General features: G+C 41.2%; 1 protein-coding gene across 1 annotated transcript in view; it reads right to left on the bottom strand.

Annotated features, from left to right (window-relative positions):
* KLHL3 (kelch like family member 3) overlaps positions 1–21775 on the bottom strand; it is a 161481-nt gene that overhangs the window by 43227 nt on the left and 96479 nt on the right. Inside the window, 2 exon segments of the mRNA XM_020991250.2 lie at positions 3057–3206; positions 12324–12440. Of these exon segments, the coding sequence (XP_020846909.1) occupies positions 3057–3206; positions 12324–12440 (267 nt within the window).

Below are 21775 nucleotides of genomic sequence, written 5' to 3'. Positions count from 1 at the left end.
AAATCTATTTCCCTCCCTTCCTTGAGAGGTTGTGGGTTGTAAATGTAAAGCACTACATACATTGTCAGATTTAGCTGAGATGTTAAGCTTGGTTCAACTGACTTTTTCCCCCTAATAACAAGAAGCATTTTATAAGTGCTTGGCATGTACCAGGCACTCTGATAAATGTTGATGATACAAAGCAAAGCAAAAACATCATCCTTGCCCCAAAGGGCTACCAATGAAGAAGACAACATGTACGTACAAGATAGATACAGAGGAAACTGAAGGTAATCTAAGGGGGAAATACATTATTAGCATTTGGCAGGACCCAGAAAGGCTTTCCAGAATAGCTGGTATTTGAGCTGAATTTTGAAGGAAGTTAAGGAAAGCAAAAGGCAGAGATAATAGGATAGAGCATTCTAGGCATGAGGAACAGCCAATGAAAACGTAGAGACAGGAGAGGGAGTGTTATCTTTGAGGAAGTGCATTGCAGCATGCCTGGTAGGAGGCTTTCCACGTCCATAGAGTAACAAGCAGCCTGACACGGTCAGTTTAGAAAAATCACCATGGCGGCTGAGTGGAGGATGGAATGGAATGGGGAAGGGGCTTGAGGCAGGGAAATCAGTCAGAAGGCTATTGCAATATTTTGGGTAAGAGGTGATAAGGGCCTTAACTAAGGTGATGCCTGTGTGAGTGGAGAGAAGAGGGCATGTACAACAGATGTTGTGAAGACAGAAAAGACATTTAAGTAAGGAGTTAAGAATGACACACACTGAGCCAGGTTAACTGGGATGATGGTGGTGCCCTCAGCTATAATAGAGAAATTGGGAACAAAAGAAAGCATAGGGGAAAAGTAATGAGCTCTGTATCCAATTTGAGATGTGCAAAAAGCAGTTGGTGATGCAAGACTGGAGTTGGGAAGAGAAACTAGTCCTAGATATAGAGATATAGGAATCATCAGCATAAAGATGATAACTGATCTCACGGAACTGATAAGATCACCAAGTAAGATAGTGTAAGGGCAGGTAGGTGGTGCAATGGATAGAGTGCCAGGCCTAGAGTCTAGAAGACTCATTTTCCTGAGTTCAAATGGCCTCAGATAGTTACTAGCTGTGTGACCCTGAGCATGTCACTTAACTCTGTTGCCTCAGTTTCCTCATCTGTAAAATGATCTGGAGAAGGAAATGACAAACCACTCCAGGATCTTTGCCAAAAAAAAAATCAAATAGGGTCATAAAGAGGCAGATATGACTGAAAAATGACTGAACAACCACACAAGACAAACAGAGAGGGACAATAGAAGAGGCTTTAGGATAGGGCCCTGAGGAATACCCACAGGCAGTGAACATGACATGGATGAAAAGGAGACTGAGAAGGAACAGTCAGTCAGACACTAAGAAAACCAGAAGGGAACAGTGTCATGAAAACCTACTGAAGACAGATTAAGAGGAGAAGGTGACCAAATTTCAAATGTTTCCAAGAGATAAGAAGGATGAAGACTGAGAAAAGATCATTAAGTTAGGCAAGCAAGAAATTACTGGTAACTTTGGAGAGAGCAGTGTCAGTGGAATGATGAGATAGGAAGCCAGACTTCAGGGAGTTAAGAAGAGAATGACAGAAGGGGAAGTGGAGGCACAAACTGCAGATGACCAGATGACGTTCTCAAGGAGCTCCTTTCTTTCTTGGCAGGAAATAAAACAGAACAGCTAATGGGGAGGGTAGGATGAAGCAAGGGTTGAGGCTGAGGGAGGGTCCCCATGGGTGTGTTTGTAGGTAGCAAGGTAGGAGCTAGAAGATAAGAAGACAGGAGAAAGTGTGGCGATAATTCACCAGGAATGCTTCTCTTTAATTCTTTGTTGCAAGAGATGGTTTGCAGGACAGGAATTTGGGAGAGATATATTTAGAAATAAAAGTGGTATAAAAACAAAATATCATTCAAAAAAAAAGTGAGCATGGACACAAAGTGGTCTGGGTGAGCCCACATATAGTTTTGGCCAGTATTAAAGAGGAATTTGAATTTGAACTTATCTTATCATCCTGACACCACCCACTTTTAATTATCCTGGTTCAAGGCTTTGGGAAAGATCCCTACAATCCACAGGGAATCAAAATGTCTCCTTTTAGACACAAAACCTTTGCCCCGGCCTGCAGACAAGGAGTAAAAGACCTTGTATGAATTGCCTCATCTTCTATTTTCCAAGTAGAGATGATAATGAGCAATAAAATGACCAGAAGACAGTAGCCAGAGGGAAGAATTCGAGCTAATCTGCAGACTAGAAAAAGCAGCATCTGTATAACTATTTCCATTTCAGCCTTGATTGAAATAATAATTGTATTAATCATAAAAGCTCGCGTGTACATAGTAACTTAAGATTTATAAAACACATTGCTTACAACAGGATCTAAGACAGCATGGCACAGTAGAAAAGAATACTGGATTTGGAGGTAGAAGACCCACTTATTACCTAAGTGATCGTAAGTGACTTTACCTCTCTAGGCCTCCATTTCTTCATCTGTAAAATGGGAGGATTATACTAGATTACTTCTAAGGCCCGACTAGCGCAAAATATGCAATTCTATGATCATCCATTTAAGCTACGACAATGTGGTATAGTGAATAAACTTCTGGATTTGAGAGTCAGAAAGAACCAGATTCAAACACCACCTCTAATACCAGCTATGTGACTATTTTTCTGGGTCTCAATTTCCTCACCTGTATAATGGTAATAAGAATACCACTGTGCCTACCATACAGGGTAGCTGCGGGGTTCAAATGAGATAACACATTAAAAGCACCTTACAGCTTTTGAAGAATTATAGAAATGTCAGCTATCCTCATCACTGTCATCATCATCATCATTATTCACACTGATTTGCTAGGCACTCATAGCTCTTACTTTCCTATTTCAAACTCCGCAGCCTCCTAACCTTTCAGGCTCGTCTAACCTCGTCAGCCCCAAAGGCATCAAAATCATGGGTAGCTGACCACATAGAGGTTGGGAGTTACACTCCTGGACCTGGAGATGATAGCACAGAACAAGAGTGGTTCTCAACGGAAATGAGCAGGCTCTTACCTTGGGCAGGCTGACTGGAGTCCTTGGCTTAGTCCTTGGGTTTTTTATCAACAGCCTTTGATCCAAAGGCAGCAAGTGGTACTTCATAGCTTCAATAAGAAAATCTTTACATGTATTGTTGTTCTTTATCAAAGCTTCTTCTTCAACTGTCTAGAGGTAGCAACACACAAGTCAGGCTGCAGCAGTTCAATACTTGCATTAAACAGCATTCATTCATACAATGCTTACACTGTCTCTATCTACATATATATGCACATGTAGTTTCTCTCCTAGTTAGGCAATAAGCTCTTTCAGGGCAGGGACTGCTTCCACTTTTGTTTTTGCAATCATCCCTTGCATGTGGCATAGGGACAAATACAAAGTGGGTACTTAATAAATATGATCTCAGCCCCCTCAGTGACATTTTTTCATTGAGGTATAATTTGCTGAGAAGTTTTCAAAGGGTTCAGATATGAAGTTCCTTTTATTTGTAAAGAATTTCTGGATCTTTTGAAAAACAGTATTTGAAAAAATTATTCACTCTGCTATTCAGCGTCCTTTTAAAAGGACCCAGGAAATAAATTCCACCTCGAGTTTAATTCCAGGAAGCATATTTTCTCTAACTTTTGTGAATGGATATAAAGTGAAGCAAGCTGAACCAGGAGAACAATAAATACAATGATCACAGCAATGTGTAGCAACACTTGAAGATTATGTAGATTAAATGCAAAGACCAGGCTGGGTCCGAGAGAATAGATGATAAATGATACAACTCTCCTAGCGTGGGAAGGTGGAGACTTAGCACATAAAGTATCACCTACGCTGTCACACATGCCGGCTGGGTCACTTGTTTTTGTTTAAACATTTTTTTATATTACTAGAGATAAAAGGGAGTGAGTGCTTGGGGGAGGACTACGGGAGGAAATGTCTGCAATGAAAAAACAAAAGGCATCAACAAGACTTTTTTAAAAATTTATTTTATTAATTTATTTTGATTTATCAACAATCATTTCCATATGCTTTTGAGTTTAAAATTTTTCTCCCCTTTCCTCCCCACCACCCTCCCCAAGACGGCACACAATCTGATATAGGCTATACATTTACATTCCTATTAAACATATTTTTTGACCACCTCCTTCGGTCTCTCCTCCCTTCTATTATCCCTTTCCCTTTTCTTCCCCTTTAGTCTTACTGCTTCTTCCCTCCCTTCTATCCCCCCTCCCTTTTCTTTCCCCTTTTCTCTCCTACTGCCTATAGTACAAGTTAGATTTCTATACCTAACTGATTATGTTATTCCCTTCCTGAGTCAAATCTGATAAGAGCAAGGTTCAAACAATGCTCACCCCCCTCCCTTCTTTCCCTCTACTGTAATAGGATTTTCTGTCTTTTCCTGTAGTGTAATTTACCCTTGTCTGCCTCCTCCTTTCTCAGTACATTTTCTAAAATCAGACTAATCCACTTACTTGGATCCATTTAACCCACTTGATTAGATTTTTTTTTATCATTACATCAAAGTCAACTAATATCCACCCCCTTTATGTATACTCCTTTAACATGGTGTAATAATAACACAGTTCTCAAGAGTTGCAAGTGTCATCTTCCCTTGTAGGGATGTAAACAGTCCACCCTTATTAACAACATATTGTATCTTTCTGTCCCATTTACCTTTTTATGTCTTTCTTGAATCTTGTACTTGAAGATCAAATTTTTTGTTGAGCTCTGGTCTTTTTATCAGGAAGGTTTGGAAGTCCCCTATTTCATTGAATATCCATCTCCTCCCTTGAAAAATCATGCTCATTTTTGCTGGGTAGTTGATCCTTGGCTGCAATCCAAGCTCCTTTGCCTTATGGAATATCATGTTCCACCCTGCGGTCTTTTAATGTAGAAGCTGCAAGGTCCTGTGTAATCCTGACTGTGGTTCCATGATATTTAAATTGTTTCTTTCTGGCTGCTTGCAGCACCTTCTCTTTCATCTGGTAATTTTGGAATTTTGCTATTATATTCCTTGGCATTGTCAATTTGGGATCTCTTTCAGGTGGTGAGCAGTGTATTCTTTCTATGGTTATTTTCCGTTCTGGTTCTAGGACTTCAGGGCAGTTTTCCTTTATGATTTCCTGAAAGATACTGTGCAGACTCTTTTTTCATCATGATTTTCAGGTAGTCCAATAACTTTTAAGTTGTCTCTCCTGGATCAATTTTCCAGGTCAGTTGTTGTTTTACCAATGAGGTATTTTACGTTTTCATCTATTTTTTCATTTTTTTGTTTCTGTTTGACTGATTCTTGCTCTTTCATAGAGTCATTAGTTTCCATTTGTCCAATTCTAGTTTTTAACAGATTGTTTTCTTCTGTTAGCTTTTGTACTTCCTTCTCCAATTGGCCAATTATATTTTTAAGGGATTTGTTTTCTTCAGTGTACTTTTTTTCCAGTTTGCCAATGTGTTTTTTAGGGACTTGTTTTCTTCAGTGTACTTTTTTTCCAATTGGCCAACTGTATTTTTTAAGGACACTTCTACCTCTCTCACTAGACTTTTAAAAGCCTTCTTGAGCTCTTCTAAGAAGGCTTTTTGGGCTTCAGACCACTTCATATTCCCTTTCGATGTTGCAGATGTGGGTATGTTGACAATGTTGTCCTTTTCAGAATTTCTATCTTGATCTTCACTCTTCTCATAATATGAATCTATGGTACGTTTCTTTTACTCATGGTTTCTTTATTCCTGGGCCTTTAAAGAGATTGAGCTCTCCTGCTGGGAACAGAGGGCACTGACCCAAGCTTCTTGTGTTGGGAGCCTAGGTCTTGGTCACTGGCTTTGTGTGCTGGGGCCTCTTATGTTGGCAATTGGAGGCTGTAGGGTTTTGGCAGCTTACCTCATGTTGGGCTGGAATCAGCAAGGCTGGAACTTTCAGGCAATTCTAGGTTGCCTGCTTTTCCTTTCCTTAGCTTTCTTCAGCTCCTTTTAGATGAGTGCTGCAGGGTGTTTATCTTTCTGGGGCCCCTTGCAATGCTGCCTCGCTCATTTCTGCTAATGCACTGGGAGATTCCTTTGTGGTAGAGTACCGAGGCCCCTGGTGGCTTTCTGAGCTGGTTTCCACCAGTTCCCCCACCCTCACTGAGGCACTGGGAGGTCCAGGTGTTGGTGTTTGCCTGCTCTACCACCTGGGCTTCAGGATCTCCTCCTGGCTGACAGTTGGAGGCTGTAGGGTTCTGACAGCTTACCTGGTGTTGGGTTGGAATCAGCAAGGCCAGGACTTTAGGAAGACTCTAAGTTGCTTTCTTCAGCTCCTTTCAGATGAATGCCGCAGGGTGCTTATCCACCGGGGGCCCTTTGTAGTGCTGCTTCCCTTATTTTTGCTGAGGCACTGGGAGACCCGTTTGCTGGGCTGCTGCACTGCTGCTCTCCATCTTTCTTCTAGTTCAGCTGTTTCAGGATTTTTTTTTTCTGGGGTGATATTTTCTGGGTTTTCAGAAGTTGATAGGGAAGGGTGAGAGTGACTACCTTTATACTCCACCATCTTGGCTCCCAGGAGCGGAAGTCATCAACATGACATTTGAAAAAAATATATTATCTCTGTACATAAAGGTCTCTGCTTTCTTTCATTAGAAACTGACAACCTTGGACACAATCCATGCCCCTTTTGCCCTAGCTACTAGACATTTCAGTAAAATTTAGTGGCCAGCTATGGCCATGGTAACTTGCTAACTTCAGGTACCTAGTAACAACTACTGCTTGCTTCCTATTGAAAGTTTCTGTTCTGTTTCATCCCTAACATATCTTATTTTGTACTGTAAGTTTCCACAAGTCCTCTTGAAAGTTGAAAGGGTATAAATGGCATAAATATAAATATAATGGGTATAAAAAAGTATGAAAGGAAGAGAGCAAGAGCGAGAGAGATGGACAGGTGGAACGGTTATTGTTCATCTCGTGTTTCTGAAGCGCCTGCTTTAGCCTCCTTCATGGCCATTGGAATAAATTGTTCTCATCTGCCCATTCTACAAAGGGAAGTCTTCACATGCTTGGGGTGACATCCCCCTAACTCAAAAGGTTTGAGGTCTGTTGTTTGCCTTCAACCTGGTTTAGCCCTTTGCTAAGAAGGTTTTACTGGGGTGTGGCCACTGCGCATGCTACAGCTTCCTGGAGCCACAGATGAGAGCTGGGTGATAGGTGGACACCAAAAGTGTCTAAGAAGCCCTGAAAAGGGCTCAGCAAGCCATCCCACCAGAGGTGAGACTCCTCCCTGAACACTTTATATACCCTGGGCAGACAGGCAGATAGATAAATGGAGAGATGAACAGACAAGAGAGGTAAGTGGATAGACAGAAGTACATGGAAATAACAAGAAAAGCCAAAGTGAATTCTCTCTGAAGAAGAGCTGGTGAAAACTTATCCTAATAATCAGATACAAACACTTCAAAATGAAGGCACTGCTGGTCAGGGAGTTGAAAACTCCTCAGCTCAGACAAAAACAAGTCTCTACCTTGTAGTGAGCAAAATAAAGCTATTAGTAGCAGCCTATCTGTACTGTGAGGAAAGTACCTAAGGGGAGGAGAGAGTGAAGACTGCATTCTTACAGGTACAGTTTTGACCAAGGCAAATGTCACAATAACCCAGACACAGAAACCATAGATCAGGCGTGGGCATCCTGCAACCTCAGCCTGTCAATTCCTGAGAGCTGAGGCAGTGCTAGATATGTCAAGATATCATGCACCCTACAGAAATTCAACAAAAAAACTGGAAAATTACCACTGGGTCACTTGGAAAATTTGAGTTTAGATCAGAAAAGTCAAGGATAGCTTCCAAGTTTATCATGAAGAATTATTTTTCTCTCTTAAGTACCCTTTCCTTAACACACAGAGTGGAGACCCTTCTCTGCAATGAAGGCCATCAAAGTAAGATACAAGCAGAGACAGAGAGGAAGAAAAGGAAACTGCATAATAGGATTGGGGGCTGATGATATGAATCTATCATTTCAGGAAACTCTGAATTAAAACAGAATTGATTTCTTTGGGGAAAAAAAAAAGGTTATATCCTACGCTTGCTGTACCTTCCTCCCAAGTCTTTCTTTTTCTTTCTTTCTTTAACCTTATTTTCATTGATAGATTTTATTGTTATATCACCTTAATTTCTGAATATATCCCTTCCACCTCCCCCACAAACAAGCCATACCTTATAACAAAGAAAAAAAATAGAAAGAGGGGAGGGGAAGAAAGGATTTCATCAAAATTAAGTTAGCCACAGAATCCGACAGTACATACACACCCAGAGGCCTCCCACCTCTCTGCCAACAAGGGAGGGAGATGCATTTTCTCATTTATTTTGTGGGGCCAAACTTAGTCATTATGATTATACAATGCTCAGTTTATTTTTGTTGTGGTTGCTTTTCTTTCCATTTATATTGCTGGAGTTATCGTGTACATTGTTTTTCTTGTTCTACTTTACTTCATTCTGCAACAATTCATACAACTGTTTCTCCCAATTCTTCATATTTGCCATTTCTTACAGCAAAATAGTATTCCATTATATTCATGTACCATGATTTGTTTAGCTATTCCCCAGTTGATGGGTATCTTTTGTTTCCAATTCTGTGACCACAAAAAAGTATTGCTATAAATATTTTGGTGTGTAATAGCTCCTTCCTTCTTTTTTGACCCACTGAGTATAGATGTTTAGCAGTAGGATCTCTGCTAGAGATATAGACACAAAAATATGGGCATTTTCACCTATGCTAAATTAATTTCTTTTTTTGTAAACAGTATTCTATTTCTTCCAATTACACATACAGATAGTTTTCAACATTCATTTTTCATAAGATGTTGAGTTTCAATTTTTTCTCCCTCCCTCCCTCTCATCTCTCCTCCCCAAGACACCAAGCATTCCGATATGTGCAACCACGTAAACAGATTTCCACACTAGTCATGTTGTGAAAGAAGAAACAGAACAAGAGGGTAAAGCTACAAGAAAAGTGAAAATAGTATGCTTCCATCTGCATTCAGACTCCATAGTTGGATATGGATAGCATTTTCTATTATGAGTCTTTTGGAATTGTCTTGGATCATTGTATTGCTGAGAAGAGCTAAGTCAACCATATATGGTCATCACACAATATTACTGTTACTATGTACAATGTTCTCCTGGTTCTGCTCACTTTACTCAGCATCATTCATGTAAGTCTTTCCAGGTTTTTCTGAAATCCACCTGCTCATCATTTCTTATGGAACAATAGTATTCCATTACATTCATATATTCCTTGGCCTTTCCCAATTGATGGGCATTCCCTCAATTTCCAATTCTTTGCCACCACAAAAAGAGCTGTTATAAATATTTTTGTACATGTAGGTCCTTCTCCCTTTTTTATGACCTCTTTGGGATTCAGACCTAGAAGTGGTATTGCTGGGTCAAAGGATATGAAATTTTATAGACCGTTGGGCATAGTTCCAAATTACTCTCCAGAATGGTTGGATCAGTTCACAATTCCACCAACAAAGCATTAGTGTCCCAATTTTCCCACATCTTCTCCAACAGCTAAATGAATTTTTTAAACATAATTCTAAATTACTTTCCAGAATAAATTCACAATTCCCCCAATAGTGGAATGTTCTTATCTTCCTGAAGCCCCTCCATCATGGACTTCATGATGGACATCATGGACATCACCCATCTTTTGACACTTTTACAAATTTGGGTGGTGAGAGGTGAAACTCCAGAGTTGTTTTGATTTGCATTCCTCTTATTATTATTTTTGTGTGGTTAATAGTTTGTAATTCTTCTTTTGAGAGCTGTGTATTCATATCCTCTGACTACTTATCCATGGAGCAATGACTCTTGGTCTTATATATTTATTTTAATTCTCTATATATCTTAGATGTGACTATTATCAGAGATACTTGATGCAAAAGATTTTTTCCCTCAATCAATGCTTTCCCTTCTTCAATCAATCAATAATTATTCATTAGATGCAAAGACAAAAGTAAAATAGTCTCTGTCCTCGAGGAACTTACATTCTATTAGGGGAGACAATATGTGTTTATGTGTATATGAGTATATTTAGACTACGTACAAATGAATAGAACGTAATTGGGGGGGCACTAGATTCTAGGAGCATCAGAAAAGGCTTCATATAGAAGGTGGCTCTTGAACTCACTTTTGAAGGAAACCAGGGATTTGAAGAAGCAAAGGTGAGGAGGAAGAACAGTGTCAGTATGGGAGACAGCCAGTACAAAGGTATGGAGATGGGAAATGGAGCACCATGTGTGAAAAAAGAAAAGTATTAATGGATCATAGACAACAATGGAGGACAGCAATGGCTAAGAAGACTGAAAAAGATAGGGAGAGGCCAGGTGTATGAAAAATTTTAAGAACCAAACAGAAGAATTTATATTTTATCCTAGAGGTAGCAGGGAGCTGTTAGAGTTTAACAAAATGGACCAGAGCTTTAGGAAAGTCACTTTGGCAGATGTGTGGAAGATAGATCAGAATGGGGAGACACTTGCGGCCAGAAGAATAAATAAAAGCTATTACAAGAGTCCAAGTGAGAGATGACAGACACCTGAACTAGAAGGGTTGCTGTGTGAGTGGAAAGAAGGGACTGTACAGGAAAGATTTTGTGGAGGTAGAAATGACAATATTTGGCAAATATTTGCACATCTGGGGTGGTGGGAGTTAAGATTCTAGTATAATACCAAGGTTTGAACCTAGGTGATTGGGAGGACAGTGGTGCCCTCTACAGTAACAGAGAAATTCAGAAGATTTGGGATTGGGGAGGAAAGAAGAGTTCTATTGTGCATATATCACATTAGAGATGCCTCCAATCTCATATAATCAAAATTACCTATTTTATATTTTATGATTGCCTTTCTCCCTTGTTTGATTAAGAATTCTCTCAGCCATATGTATGAAAAGTACATGAACTTGTTCTCTTTTAATTAATGCTGTGACTTTTTATATTCAATTGAATATCAATTCTGAGCTTATTGTAATATATAGCGTAAGTTATTATAAATCTAATTTCAGACAAATTACTTTCCAGTTTTTCCTTCTCCAACATTTCAAAGTACTTCACCCATTTTTTCTTAACTGACCCAGTAACGGGTCCTGTCTACCAACGTGAAGGAGAAAATTCATCATTCAAAGGAAGCTGAACATTTCAGGAAATTTTCTCCAAGGAAAGAAGCCCCAGAGATGAAAAATGCCCAGCTTCTTTGTCATCATCTCCAGCAGCAGCCCTGGCCAATGCAGAATAGAGTCTCTTGGAAGCTGCTGGCCCCTACCCTAGGAGGGAAGAAATGGGGGGGGGGAGCACAGAAGGACTCTATGAAACCCCTGCACTACTAATCAGTGCTTATCTGGCCACTCCTGACTGAGACAACAGGGATGGGAAATCATTCTAGGATATCTCTTATAGCTCCTAGACACTCCTAACTCTCACCAAAGTGCAAATTGACTTTCATTTGACTTAACACTTGATGTGGACATACCAATTACCAATCCTAACCAACATATGACAACAGGGCTTCCCTTCATTTCTAATTCCTATTTTGAACTTTATCTTAGCTATAGTGACACACGATGGCCACTGCGGCTTTTTAAAACAACATTCCAAGCTCCCCAACACTGAGAAGGCCTCCATTCTTCCCAAAATTTTACTTTGCTTCCTATAAAGCTTTCCTTGATTCTAAATATTCAAATTCACCCCGAGAAACTCAGTATACTACAGTGAAAACGAATGATGTAATAGAAAGAATATTAGAGTAGGAGCCAACAGATGTGGGTTCTAGTTCTGGCTCACTATTAATTGGCTATGTGACCTTGGGCAAATCAATTATCTTATGTCTGAGGCTCTATATCCTAATCTATAAAATGAAAAGGTGGAATTAAACTCTCAGATCACTTCTACCTCTAACTTCAAACCATTTTTATAAACCCCCTTTCCATCCCTAATCATTATTTTTCCATCAAATTTGGAACTAAAGGACTCCCATTTTGACCCTTACTGTGCAGAATGACAACTGGTCTGCTCATTTAACAGGCAGGGAAGTGTTTTCATCTCAGCTGATTCATCTTTCTGTTTCATGGCTTAACTCAGTGGGAAAGGTGTGCCTATGGCTCTTAGGAGAACAGCACTGAAAGCTGGAAGGGGCCTTTAAGGGCATTTGGTCCAAACTCCTCATTTTTCCGATGAGGAAAATAAGGTCAGGAAAAGTTAAAAGACTCGTCCAAGGTGACACATAACAGTTTTCTGTTACAGCAAACTCTGGCAACAAGTGGGCAGTTTGCTCCTCACGGCTTACTGACCTGGACCAGATAGTCCCGTGGTAAGAGAGGGAGACGGACGTGTTCCATCAGCTTAGCCATGTGTTCCAAGCGGGTTCCCTTCTCATAATTTATCCAGGAAATCACAGCTTCAAAAACCTATAGAGGAAGACAATACAGTCAACCATAGCAAAGGGGCAAACACATTCCAAATGCCTTTTCAGCTCATTTTTTTAATGTACAGCTGATGTTTCAGTCAACATGAAACCAAGTCACCCAGGCAAGTCTGGCTAATGATAAACCTTCTGAAAAATGAATAATGAGAATATATTCATAAACTGAGCTTAGAGAAGCTTAATTATATTCTTGAAGAACTAACAATTGCTGTTCATTATTGATGAGAATGTATTGGTAATGAAAAAAAGTTAAGTTGATTTTTTAAAAAAGATAAACTCCCCCCTCCAAAAAAAAAGAAAAAATGCATTGATAACAATGCTGCAAATTTCTATACATTCTTTGCAAAATTTATCCCCCGGCTAATATTAAGATATATCAAGTTATCTTAACATTAGCAAGCCTTCAGATTTTAGCCATAACCCCATATTCCAAGCACATGGTTTTCAAATTTAGGACAATTTCTACTTGTTTAAAGACAAGAAATGCAAAGTGGTGAATGTGATCCAAATTTGTTGAAGTCCCTTAAACCCCAATGCACACACAGTGAAACACATGATAGTAATCCCATCAACACAAATCTGCTATAAAAATGAAGGCAAATGGTTAAAAATATCCCCCTGGTTTTAACTTCTCATTTGTCTGCCCTGTTTATTCCTGCACAGTCAGAAATGTAGAAAAATAGAAAACTCAGAACCAGATGAGCAGGAATTCAGAAGACAGAACATCACAGTTCAAAACACATATAGATGGACACAGACACACACACACACACACACATATACATATATATGTGCATCCACATACTCTAAGCATCAAATTGTATTTGGGTATATCCAATCTACCACAAGATAGCATTCAGTGTTCAAAAAGGCCCTCAGGACCATTCTTGTGATCTCTTGGTGCTACATTTCAGTTAGTCTAAATGCCTCCTATACATTAAGTACTATTAAATATAAGAATAGAAATGTAAGAAGTGGTTCCTGCCTAAATAAGGCCTACACATAAAACAATTTGAGAACAATACAGTACATTAAGTGATAACTGAGTTATACAGGCATGAATAAATACCATAGGAGGTCAGAGGAGGAAGTGACCACTGTGGGGTGGAATAGACAGGGAAGATTTCACAGGCTGGTCAGTCTTGAGTGAGGACTGAAAGGAAGAGTCAGATTTGACACACAGAGATGTAGAAGAAAAACATCTCTGGCTTATGTAATAGCATAAGCAAAAGTATAAAGTTCAGGAGGAGCATGGTGTGGGGGGAAGTGGGACAGTGAGGAAACTGAAGTGGTTCGAGTAGATGGTACCTATAGAGCAGTAATAGAAACAAGGTTGAATATGCAAAACAGGCCAGATTATAGAAGGCTTTCAACTTGAACTGATTAGGCAATGGAGAGTCAATGTGAGTTCTTGAGTAGGGAGAATTTACTGACAGTTGAAAGAAAACAAGCTCAATTCCTTCTCTGTAATCTTGCTTAGTTTTTGTTCAAAAGGCTAAATATAAATGAAGCTGAATGAGGTTGATATCTGACCTTATCTGCATTTTATTTATTTTTGCTTAACTAGTCCAACTGGTTTTGCTTCGTCTCACTGTTGACTTATTCAGCCGCAAAGCAGGTACATGCGTGCACATGCATGTGTGTGTTGTGTACATGAACACACACATACATTCATACAGTGACATTTCCTGCAAATCCAGAGGGCCACACATTTTTCCATTTAAACTTTAGGCTTGAACATTCCTGACAATCAAGGGAGCTAAGCCAACAACACACTGGCAAAAGGGCCCTTTGGTGAAGCGGACAAGCCTCATGGGGCTCACAGCCCAATCCACGCCAGTGGTTTCCCATCAAAAGAAAATACTTTTAGTGGGACAAGTAAAAAAATAATCATTTACACCTGCTCAAAAGGCATGTGTGGGCTTCAGCTTTTAAACAAAGAACCACCCTGTTCTTACTGGCCCATGTTCAAGAGCCAAATATTTGGGTGTTATGAATAGATTATCAGAAAAGGGGTTAGAAGAAATAGGATTTGAAAGTGCATAGCTCACACTGGAGAGGAAGGCTGTGACTCTGGCCCAGAAAGCCTCACCCAAAGTAACCTGATCGCTCTGTTCCTGCTCCCCACTTCCTATTTGACTAAACCCGAGGGAACCTGCTCTTTACCAGTACAGTTGTGAGAGAGTCCTTATTTGAACTGATGTAGAATGAAGTAAGCAGAACGAGGAAAACGATGTACACCACGACTAAGGCAAAGCAAAAGGGGGGAGAATGGGGTGGGGAATTAGACTGAATAATTTATAATTATAATGACCAGGAGAGAAGAGGCAATGCCCTTCCTTTGCAAAGCGGAGAGACTACGAATATGGAACATTGCACATACTGTCAAACGTTTTATATCCTGATTAGCTTTGCTGAGATGGTATTTTTTCTTTCTTTTTGTGTTCATTGTTACAAAAGATGACTTGTTGGGTGGAGGAAGGGAGTGAGAACACGAATTTATTAAATGTCTACCATGTGCCAGTCACTGCACTAAGTACTTAATAAATATTGTCTCATTTGACAATGACTCGAGGCTGGGAGGAAGGGAGGAGTGCTATTATTATCCCCATTTTATAGCTGAGGAAACTGAGGCAGAGTGACTTGCCCAGGGTCACACCGCTAGGAAGTATCTGAGGATAGATTCTAACCACTGTGCCATTGATAGATTTAGAAATGCAAACAATGAAAAATAAAGGCATCAATAAGATTTTTGATAGCCAAAAAAAAAATACAACTTGTAAAAAAAATTATAATTGCTATATTAAAATTTTTTAAAAATAGAAAAAACTTACATGTCTAGCTAGGTGGCTAGGTGACCCTGGGTAAGTCAATTAACCTCAGTTTCCTCATCTATAAAATGGGCATAATAAAAGCATCCTAGGGTTATGAAGACAAAATAAGATATTTTATAAAATGCTTTACAAAACTTAAAGTACTATATGATAATGATGGATGTCCAACCATTTGGGAATGGCTGATCAATTATGGCATATCAGTGTAAAAGGGGAAAAAAAGAAACAAAAACAGTTTTTTAAAGAAAAAGAAAATCAACAAGGACAAGGTTAAAACAGAAAAGGTAATGGCATAGAAAGGAATGAGGTACAAAGGGACCCCCAGCAGACACACAAAGAAAAATAAGAGAATTAATTTAACCCAACTACCAGGAGAAAATCAAAGTGACATGTAACTGTCCCTTTTGCCACTAAGTGTTGCCAACAGGCTGTTTACAAACAATACAATCACTTGAAAGCATGTGTGTTTTAGGTTTGCTAGGCTGATGACTCTGGGGTTTCCCTAACCTAAAACTGAACCCCCACCTTAAGGAAAGGGCAGGGAGCTTTTCTGTGGAATACTTGCCCAACGACTAGAAGAAACCTACTCTATCCACTTTTTTTCAGCTGGGGTAAGAGGGAGGGGTGGAAGAAGGAGACATAGAAGCAGCAGACTAAACCACGAGCCTTCCTATCCTAGATGACCAGGGACTGGCTCTAAGCAAAACCCAATCCCATCTACATGACCCATCCCAAGAAAAAGAAGAACTTTGTCAGAATTCTCAGATCAGTTCTGGGATCAAAGAGGCTGCATAATCTGTATTAGTTTTAACCCACCTCAACTTTCTGTACAGTCTAAAATACAAACCTGGTTTCCTGGACATGACAAAAGCTTTTGCAGGGTCTTAGAAGTCTACAAAGCATGGCTTGGGTCTCTTTTTTTTTTTTTTTGCTTTTTGGTGAGGCAATCAGGGTTAAGTGACTTGCCCAGGGTCACACAGCTAGTAAGTGTCATGTGTCTGAGACTAGAGTTGAACTCATGTCCTCCTGACTTCAAGGCCACAGCTTTATACACTGCACCACCCAGCTGCCCCTGGGTCTTTCTAAAAATAGCAATACTAGACTAGTTAGTCAGTCAATAAACATTTACTAAGCACTTACTATGTGCTAGGCACAGTGCTAAGCACTGGGGATAAAAAGAAAGGCAAAACCCAGTCCCTGCTCTCAGGAAGCTCACAGCCTACTGGGAGAAACAACCTGTAAACAACTGTGTACAAATAAGCTAAAAACAGGATAAATTGGAAATAATAAACAGAGGGAATTAGGGCTTAAGGGAGGTTGGGAAAGGCATCCTATAAAAGGTGGGATTTTAGCTGGGACTTGAAGGAAGCCAGAGAAGGCCAGGGGGAGAGATGAGGAGGGAGTGCATTTCAGGAATGCAGTCAGTGAAAATGTCCACAATCTGGAGGAGGGAGCATCTGGCTAGGAAAAACAAGGAAGCCAGGGTCACCTGATCACAGTGTACACGGGTGCAGGAGTGTGCCAGGACACAGGAAAGAAAAGGGGTGGGGGTGAGGTCAGGAAGGATGCTGACCCCCAAACAGAGGATTTTCTATTTGATATGGGAGGTAATAGGGAGCCACTGGAGTTTTCTGTATGAATGTGGTAGAAAGGAGGCATGATCAGATTTGCACTTTAGGAACACCACTTCAGCAACTGAGTGGAGGATGGGATGGAGTGGGGAAACACTTGAGCTGCCTCACCCATCAGCAGGCTATTGCAATAATCCGGGCAGTGAGGGCCGGCACCAGAAGTGGCCGTGTCAGACAGAAGGAAGCATATTCAAGAGATGATACAAAGCCTCGGCAACAACTTGGATACGGGGGATGAGACAGAGTGAGGAATCAAGGATGACATCTAGGTTTCAAGAGTACGGGACTGGGAGGAAGTTAAGAAGGAAGGAGGGTGCAGGGTGGGGAACCTGTGGCCTCAAGGCCACATGTTCAGTCAAAGGGCTGAACTTGAGGACCTAGAGGGCCACATGTGGCTTCAAGGCCACATGTTCAGTCAAAGGGCTGAACTTGAGGACCTAGAGGGCCACATGTGGCTTCAAGGCCACAGGTTCCCCACCCCTGGTAGGGAAAAAAATAATGAGCTTCAGATATCTATTGGACATTCAGTTCAAGATGTCTAATAGGCAGTTGGAGATCAGCAGAGAAGTTAGGAATGGAAAAGTATATTTGAGAATCATCAGCATGAAGATGATTGTTAAATCTACGGCTGCTGATAAGATCATCAAGAGAAGAAGGTCCAGGTTAGAGCCCTATGAGACATTCATCCTTAGCAGCCATGACTTGAAGATACAGCAAAGGAGACAAAGAAGGAGTGGTTGAAGGAGAGCAAGGAGAGAGTAATGTCATGGAAACAGCTACAGAGAGGATAGTATCAAGAAGAAGAGGATGATCAATAGTGTCAAAAACTTCAGAGAGATCAAGATGGATGAGGATTGAGAAAAGGTCATTAGGCTGGAGAACAATGAGATGTCAACAACTTTGAAGAGAGCCATTTCAGTTGAATGACGAGGCTAGAAGCCAGACTGTAGAGAGTTGGGAACAGAGTGAGATTCACCAGTTATCAACCACCTTCTCAAGAAGTTTAACCACACAGGAGAGGAAAGATACAGGATGACAGCTAGCAGGGATGGATGGATTAAGTGAAGGTTTGTTTGGTTTCTGAGGATGAGGCAGAGAAGCAGACAAAGGAAAGATTAAAAGACACATGAGAAAGTGGAAATGATAGAGTAGTCTGGTGAAGATGGGATGGGACTGGATCACATGGATATAGTGGGGTTTGCTTTGGCAAGAAGAGGAACCATCCCATTATAAGAGTTAGAAGTGAAAGAGGAGACAATGGCAGAAGGCATCTGGGTATATGGGGACCTCTTTATGAAGGACCTCAATTTTTTCAGTAAATGATGAGGCTGAGAGGGTTATAAGTGGGGCAGATTTGGGGGTAAGAAAATAAGTTCTATCTTGGACGTGTTAAATTTGAGGTACCTATAGGCCATCCTGTTTGAGATGTCCAAACAGCTGCTGCTGATGCTCAAGAGAAAAGCTACGCCTATACATACAGATTATTGGCACAGAGCTTATCATTGAACCTATGGGAGCTGATAAGATCACCACGTGAGAGGGTTCAGGACAGAGCCTTCGGGAACACACACAATGGGCATGACATGCCACTTCCTCGCTGCCAGTCGAAGGTTAAGTGTGAAAAGAAAAAAGCATAGGCATATGGAACAGGCTGATCAAAATGCATCCAGAGGCAGCTAGGTGGCGCAGTGGATAGAGCACTAGCCCTGGAGTCAGGAGTTCAAATCTAGCCTCAGACACATAGCACTTACTAGCTGTGCGACTCTGGGCAAGTCATTTAACCCCAACTGCCTCACCAAAAAAAAAAAACCCAAAAAACAGGCTAGTTGGCAGTTGTGACCTTTGTGCAACCTAGGGCACTTTAGTGCCTCCAAACTCAAGACCACACGATGCTGACCAGCAGCTAACCAGCCAACTGGTCCAGCACAGCTGAGAGGAACCAGGAGAGGGCAGCCTAATCATCATCCTAAAGAGAAACCCAAAGCTTCCCTACTAGGAATTCCTGCCAATTTGTCCACAAGAGGGTTTAAAAGAGCAACAAGGAGGAGTCCCAAGCCAAACAGTGCTTGCAGGCTGTGAACTCAGCAACTCAAATTGCAGACCTCAGAAACACAGCAGAGCATCCAGTCAGCTGGCCTGACCTACAAGCTCGGAAGTCGGGCGTTTCCTCCACAGTGGGCCAGCTCCGTGCCCTTGCCCGGACCACAGCTGGGCAGGCATTGCGCCGCTCCGGCTCAGAGCTCCAGACACCAAGCGCTGACGGCTCTAAAAGTCACGTGGCCACACTCCGGGACAGGCTGGCAACCACAGCACCGGGGCTGGTGACAATACCAGGGCTGGCCGGTGATGACACTGGGGGGTGAGGGGAGGCTGGTGATGATACCAGGAAAGCAAGAGGAAGAATCCCATCCGGGAGAGGAGCAGCCGACATCGACCAGCTTGAGTCCCACGGCTTCCAGTTGGTGACTGAAGGCAAAGCATTCAGAAAGCTAGGAAAGCCCAGGACCTTGGAAATACTTTAAATGACTGCACATGTATAACCTATATCCTGATTGCTTATCACCTCAGGGAGTGGGGAGAGGAAGGAGGAAGGATAGAATTTGGAACTCAAAATTTAAAAAAAAAAATGTTAAAAATTGTTTTAACATGTATTGAGGAAAATAAAATATTAATTAAAAAAAGAATGATGGAATAGTTGTCGGTCCCACAGGCACAGGACAGGGGCAGATGGACCTCAGAGGCCTTCTGCCCAACCCCCCATTTTATGGATGAGGAATCTGAGACTCAGGGAGTGACTTCTTCAAGGTGGGGGTTGCTGTTGGTTTGTTCAGGCATGTTCGGCTCTACACGACCCTATGAACTTTGCCCATGAGGTTTTCATGGTAAGGATACTGGAGTGGTTTACCATTTCCTTCTCCAGTGTGTCCCCATTTTACAGGTGAAGAACTGAGGCAAAGAGGTACTGAGAGACTTGCCCAGAATCACAGGAGCTAACAAGCGTCTAAAGCCAGATTGGAACTCAGATGTTCCTGACTCCAGAACCAGCACTCTATCCACTGCACCACCTAGCAGTTCAAGGTTACCCTGGTATTAAGTATCAGAGGTGTTGAAATTTGAACTCAGGTCCACAGACTCATGAGCCAGTGCTCTCCCCACTGCGCCATATTGTATTTTCTCATCTCCACGAACTGCACCTTAGATCAAGAACGTTAGCTTTTAAAAACCTTTAGACCCTGCCCCACCCTACTTCTCCAGCCTCATTCTGCATTACTCTTCCTCACATACTCTATGACCCCATCAAACTGTTCCCTCTTCCTCAATTACATCACGTATGCACGTGCGCGCGCGCATACACACACACACACACCCCTTTGTACTGGACATCTTCCATGACTGAAATACACATCTTTCTTATCTCCACCTCAGAGGCTCCCTCTCTCTCTTCAAGACACGGCTCAAGGCTCTACATGAAGCCCTTCATGATACCCCCAACTGCCAGCACCCCTCCCTAACTACCTTGTATTTATTGTCATTATATTTATTCTGCATATAAATATATGCGTACTTGCTGTCTCCTTCAGCAGAATGGGAGCACTTTAAGAACAAGTATTGTTTTGTTCTTTGTAGTTGTATCCTAGTGCTTGCTAACTGATAGACTGAATGACCTCACTCCCTCTCTGTGCCTCCTGTAGTCTTACATATCCTTTAAAGCCAAACTCAAATGCCACTTCCTCCATGAAGCCTGGTCAGTGACAATCTTGGCACCCAGACCTTACAAACCTTATGTGTGCTTTTTAATGCACTATTTGAGGAATACTACGCATTTTAGTTATTGGTGCACATATCTCCCCACAAGCCTGTGAGCTCTATGACCGTAAGACCACATCTTACCTAAACTTTATATACGCCCCAGAAACAAGCACAGTGCTATGCACACAGACATTTAATAAATATTTGCTATGATATAAATACATCACAATTTGCATTTGACAAAAATTTCATTTTTAAAGAGCTAAACCAATTTCTTTCTGACCCATAGGTCTATGGGTCTGAGCCTTTTCCATTTAGAATGTTTATATAGATCCATCTCTGCAGAATTTTAGAAATACATCATCGGGTCCATGAGGAGGGCACAGCGTCCATCCCCATGAAGTAACGTCTTACTTCCCAGTTGGGGAAACTGAGACCCAAATAATTTTCCTACAGTCCCAAAGAAAATCAGCAGCATAGTCTGGACCAAATCCAGGAGTCCTGGCTGTGAGTGCCCCTTTTCTTTCAAGGTCTGCATTAACTGTGAGAATTCCAAAGAGTTTTTCACCCAGTCTCTGGATCTCAGTGGCTTTCTTGGGCAGATACATAAATGAGGTTTCTGTTTCAGGCTTAGCTCTGATCCCAAGAACACACCCTGTTGCTGAAAGCATATGTGGAAAACACCTTGTTTTTTTGGATCTTGGTTAAATCTACTGCAGAAATATAATGCTATCACTATTGATTCCAGAACTTCTACTAGCCCCATGGTCTTTTTAAAAAAAATTAAGAACAAATCAAAAAAGAGAGGAAAAGGGCTAAGTAGCTTGCCTGCTCAATTCTCTGATTTCCCCACATCTGTTTTTACTCCCTGACAGAAATTTAAATCATTCCCATATTCTGAGCTGGCCTAGGCTTGTATCCAAGTCTAAGACTATTTCTTTTCCAATTGTCTTAACAGCCCCTGAGTGGTTCTGAGAAACACGGCCTGGAGAGCTTCGAGGAGCAGCTGCCCTTTGAAGAAAGACTGAGGCTGCACTCTGGGAGTTAAAGCTCCTGTCTAGCTCATCTGTGTCCTTGACCCTCTTATTCCCTGGCTAATTCAC

Source organism: Phascolarctos cinereus, unplaced genomic scaffold, assembly GCF_003287225.1.
Source record: "Phascolarctos cinereus isolate Bilbo 61053 unplaced genomic scaffold, phaCin_HiC Scaffold_2;HRSCAF=192, whole genome shotgun sequence".
Classification (NCBI taxonomy): Eukaryota; Metazoa; Chordata; class Mammalia; order Diprotodontia; family Phascolarctidae; genus Phascolarctos; species Phascolarctos cinereus.
Note: the sequence above shows the minus strand (reverse complement) of the source record. Positions and strands in the feature narration are given on the sequence as shown.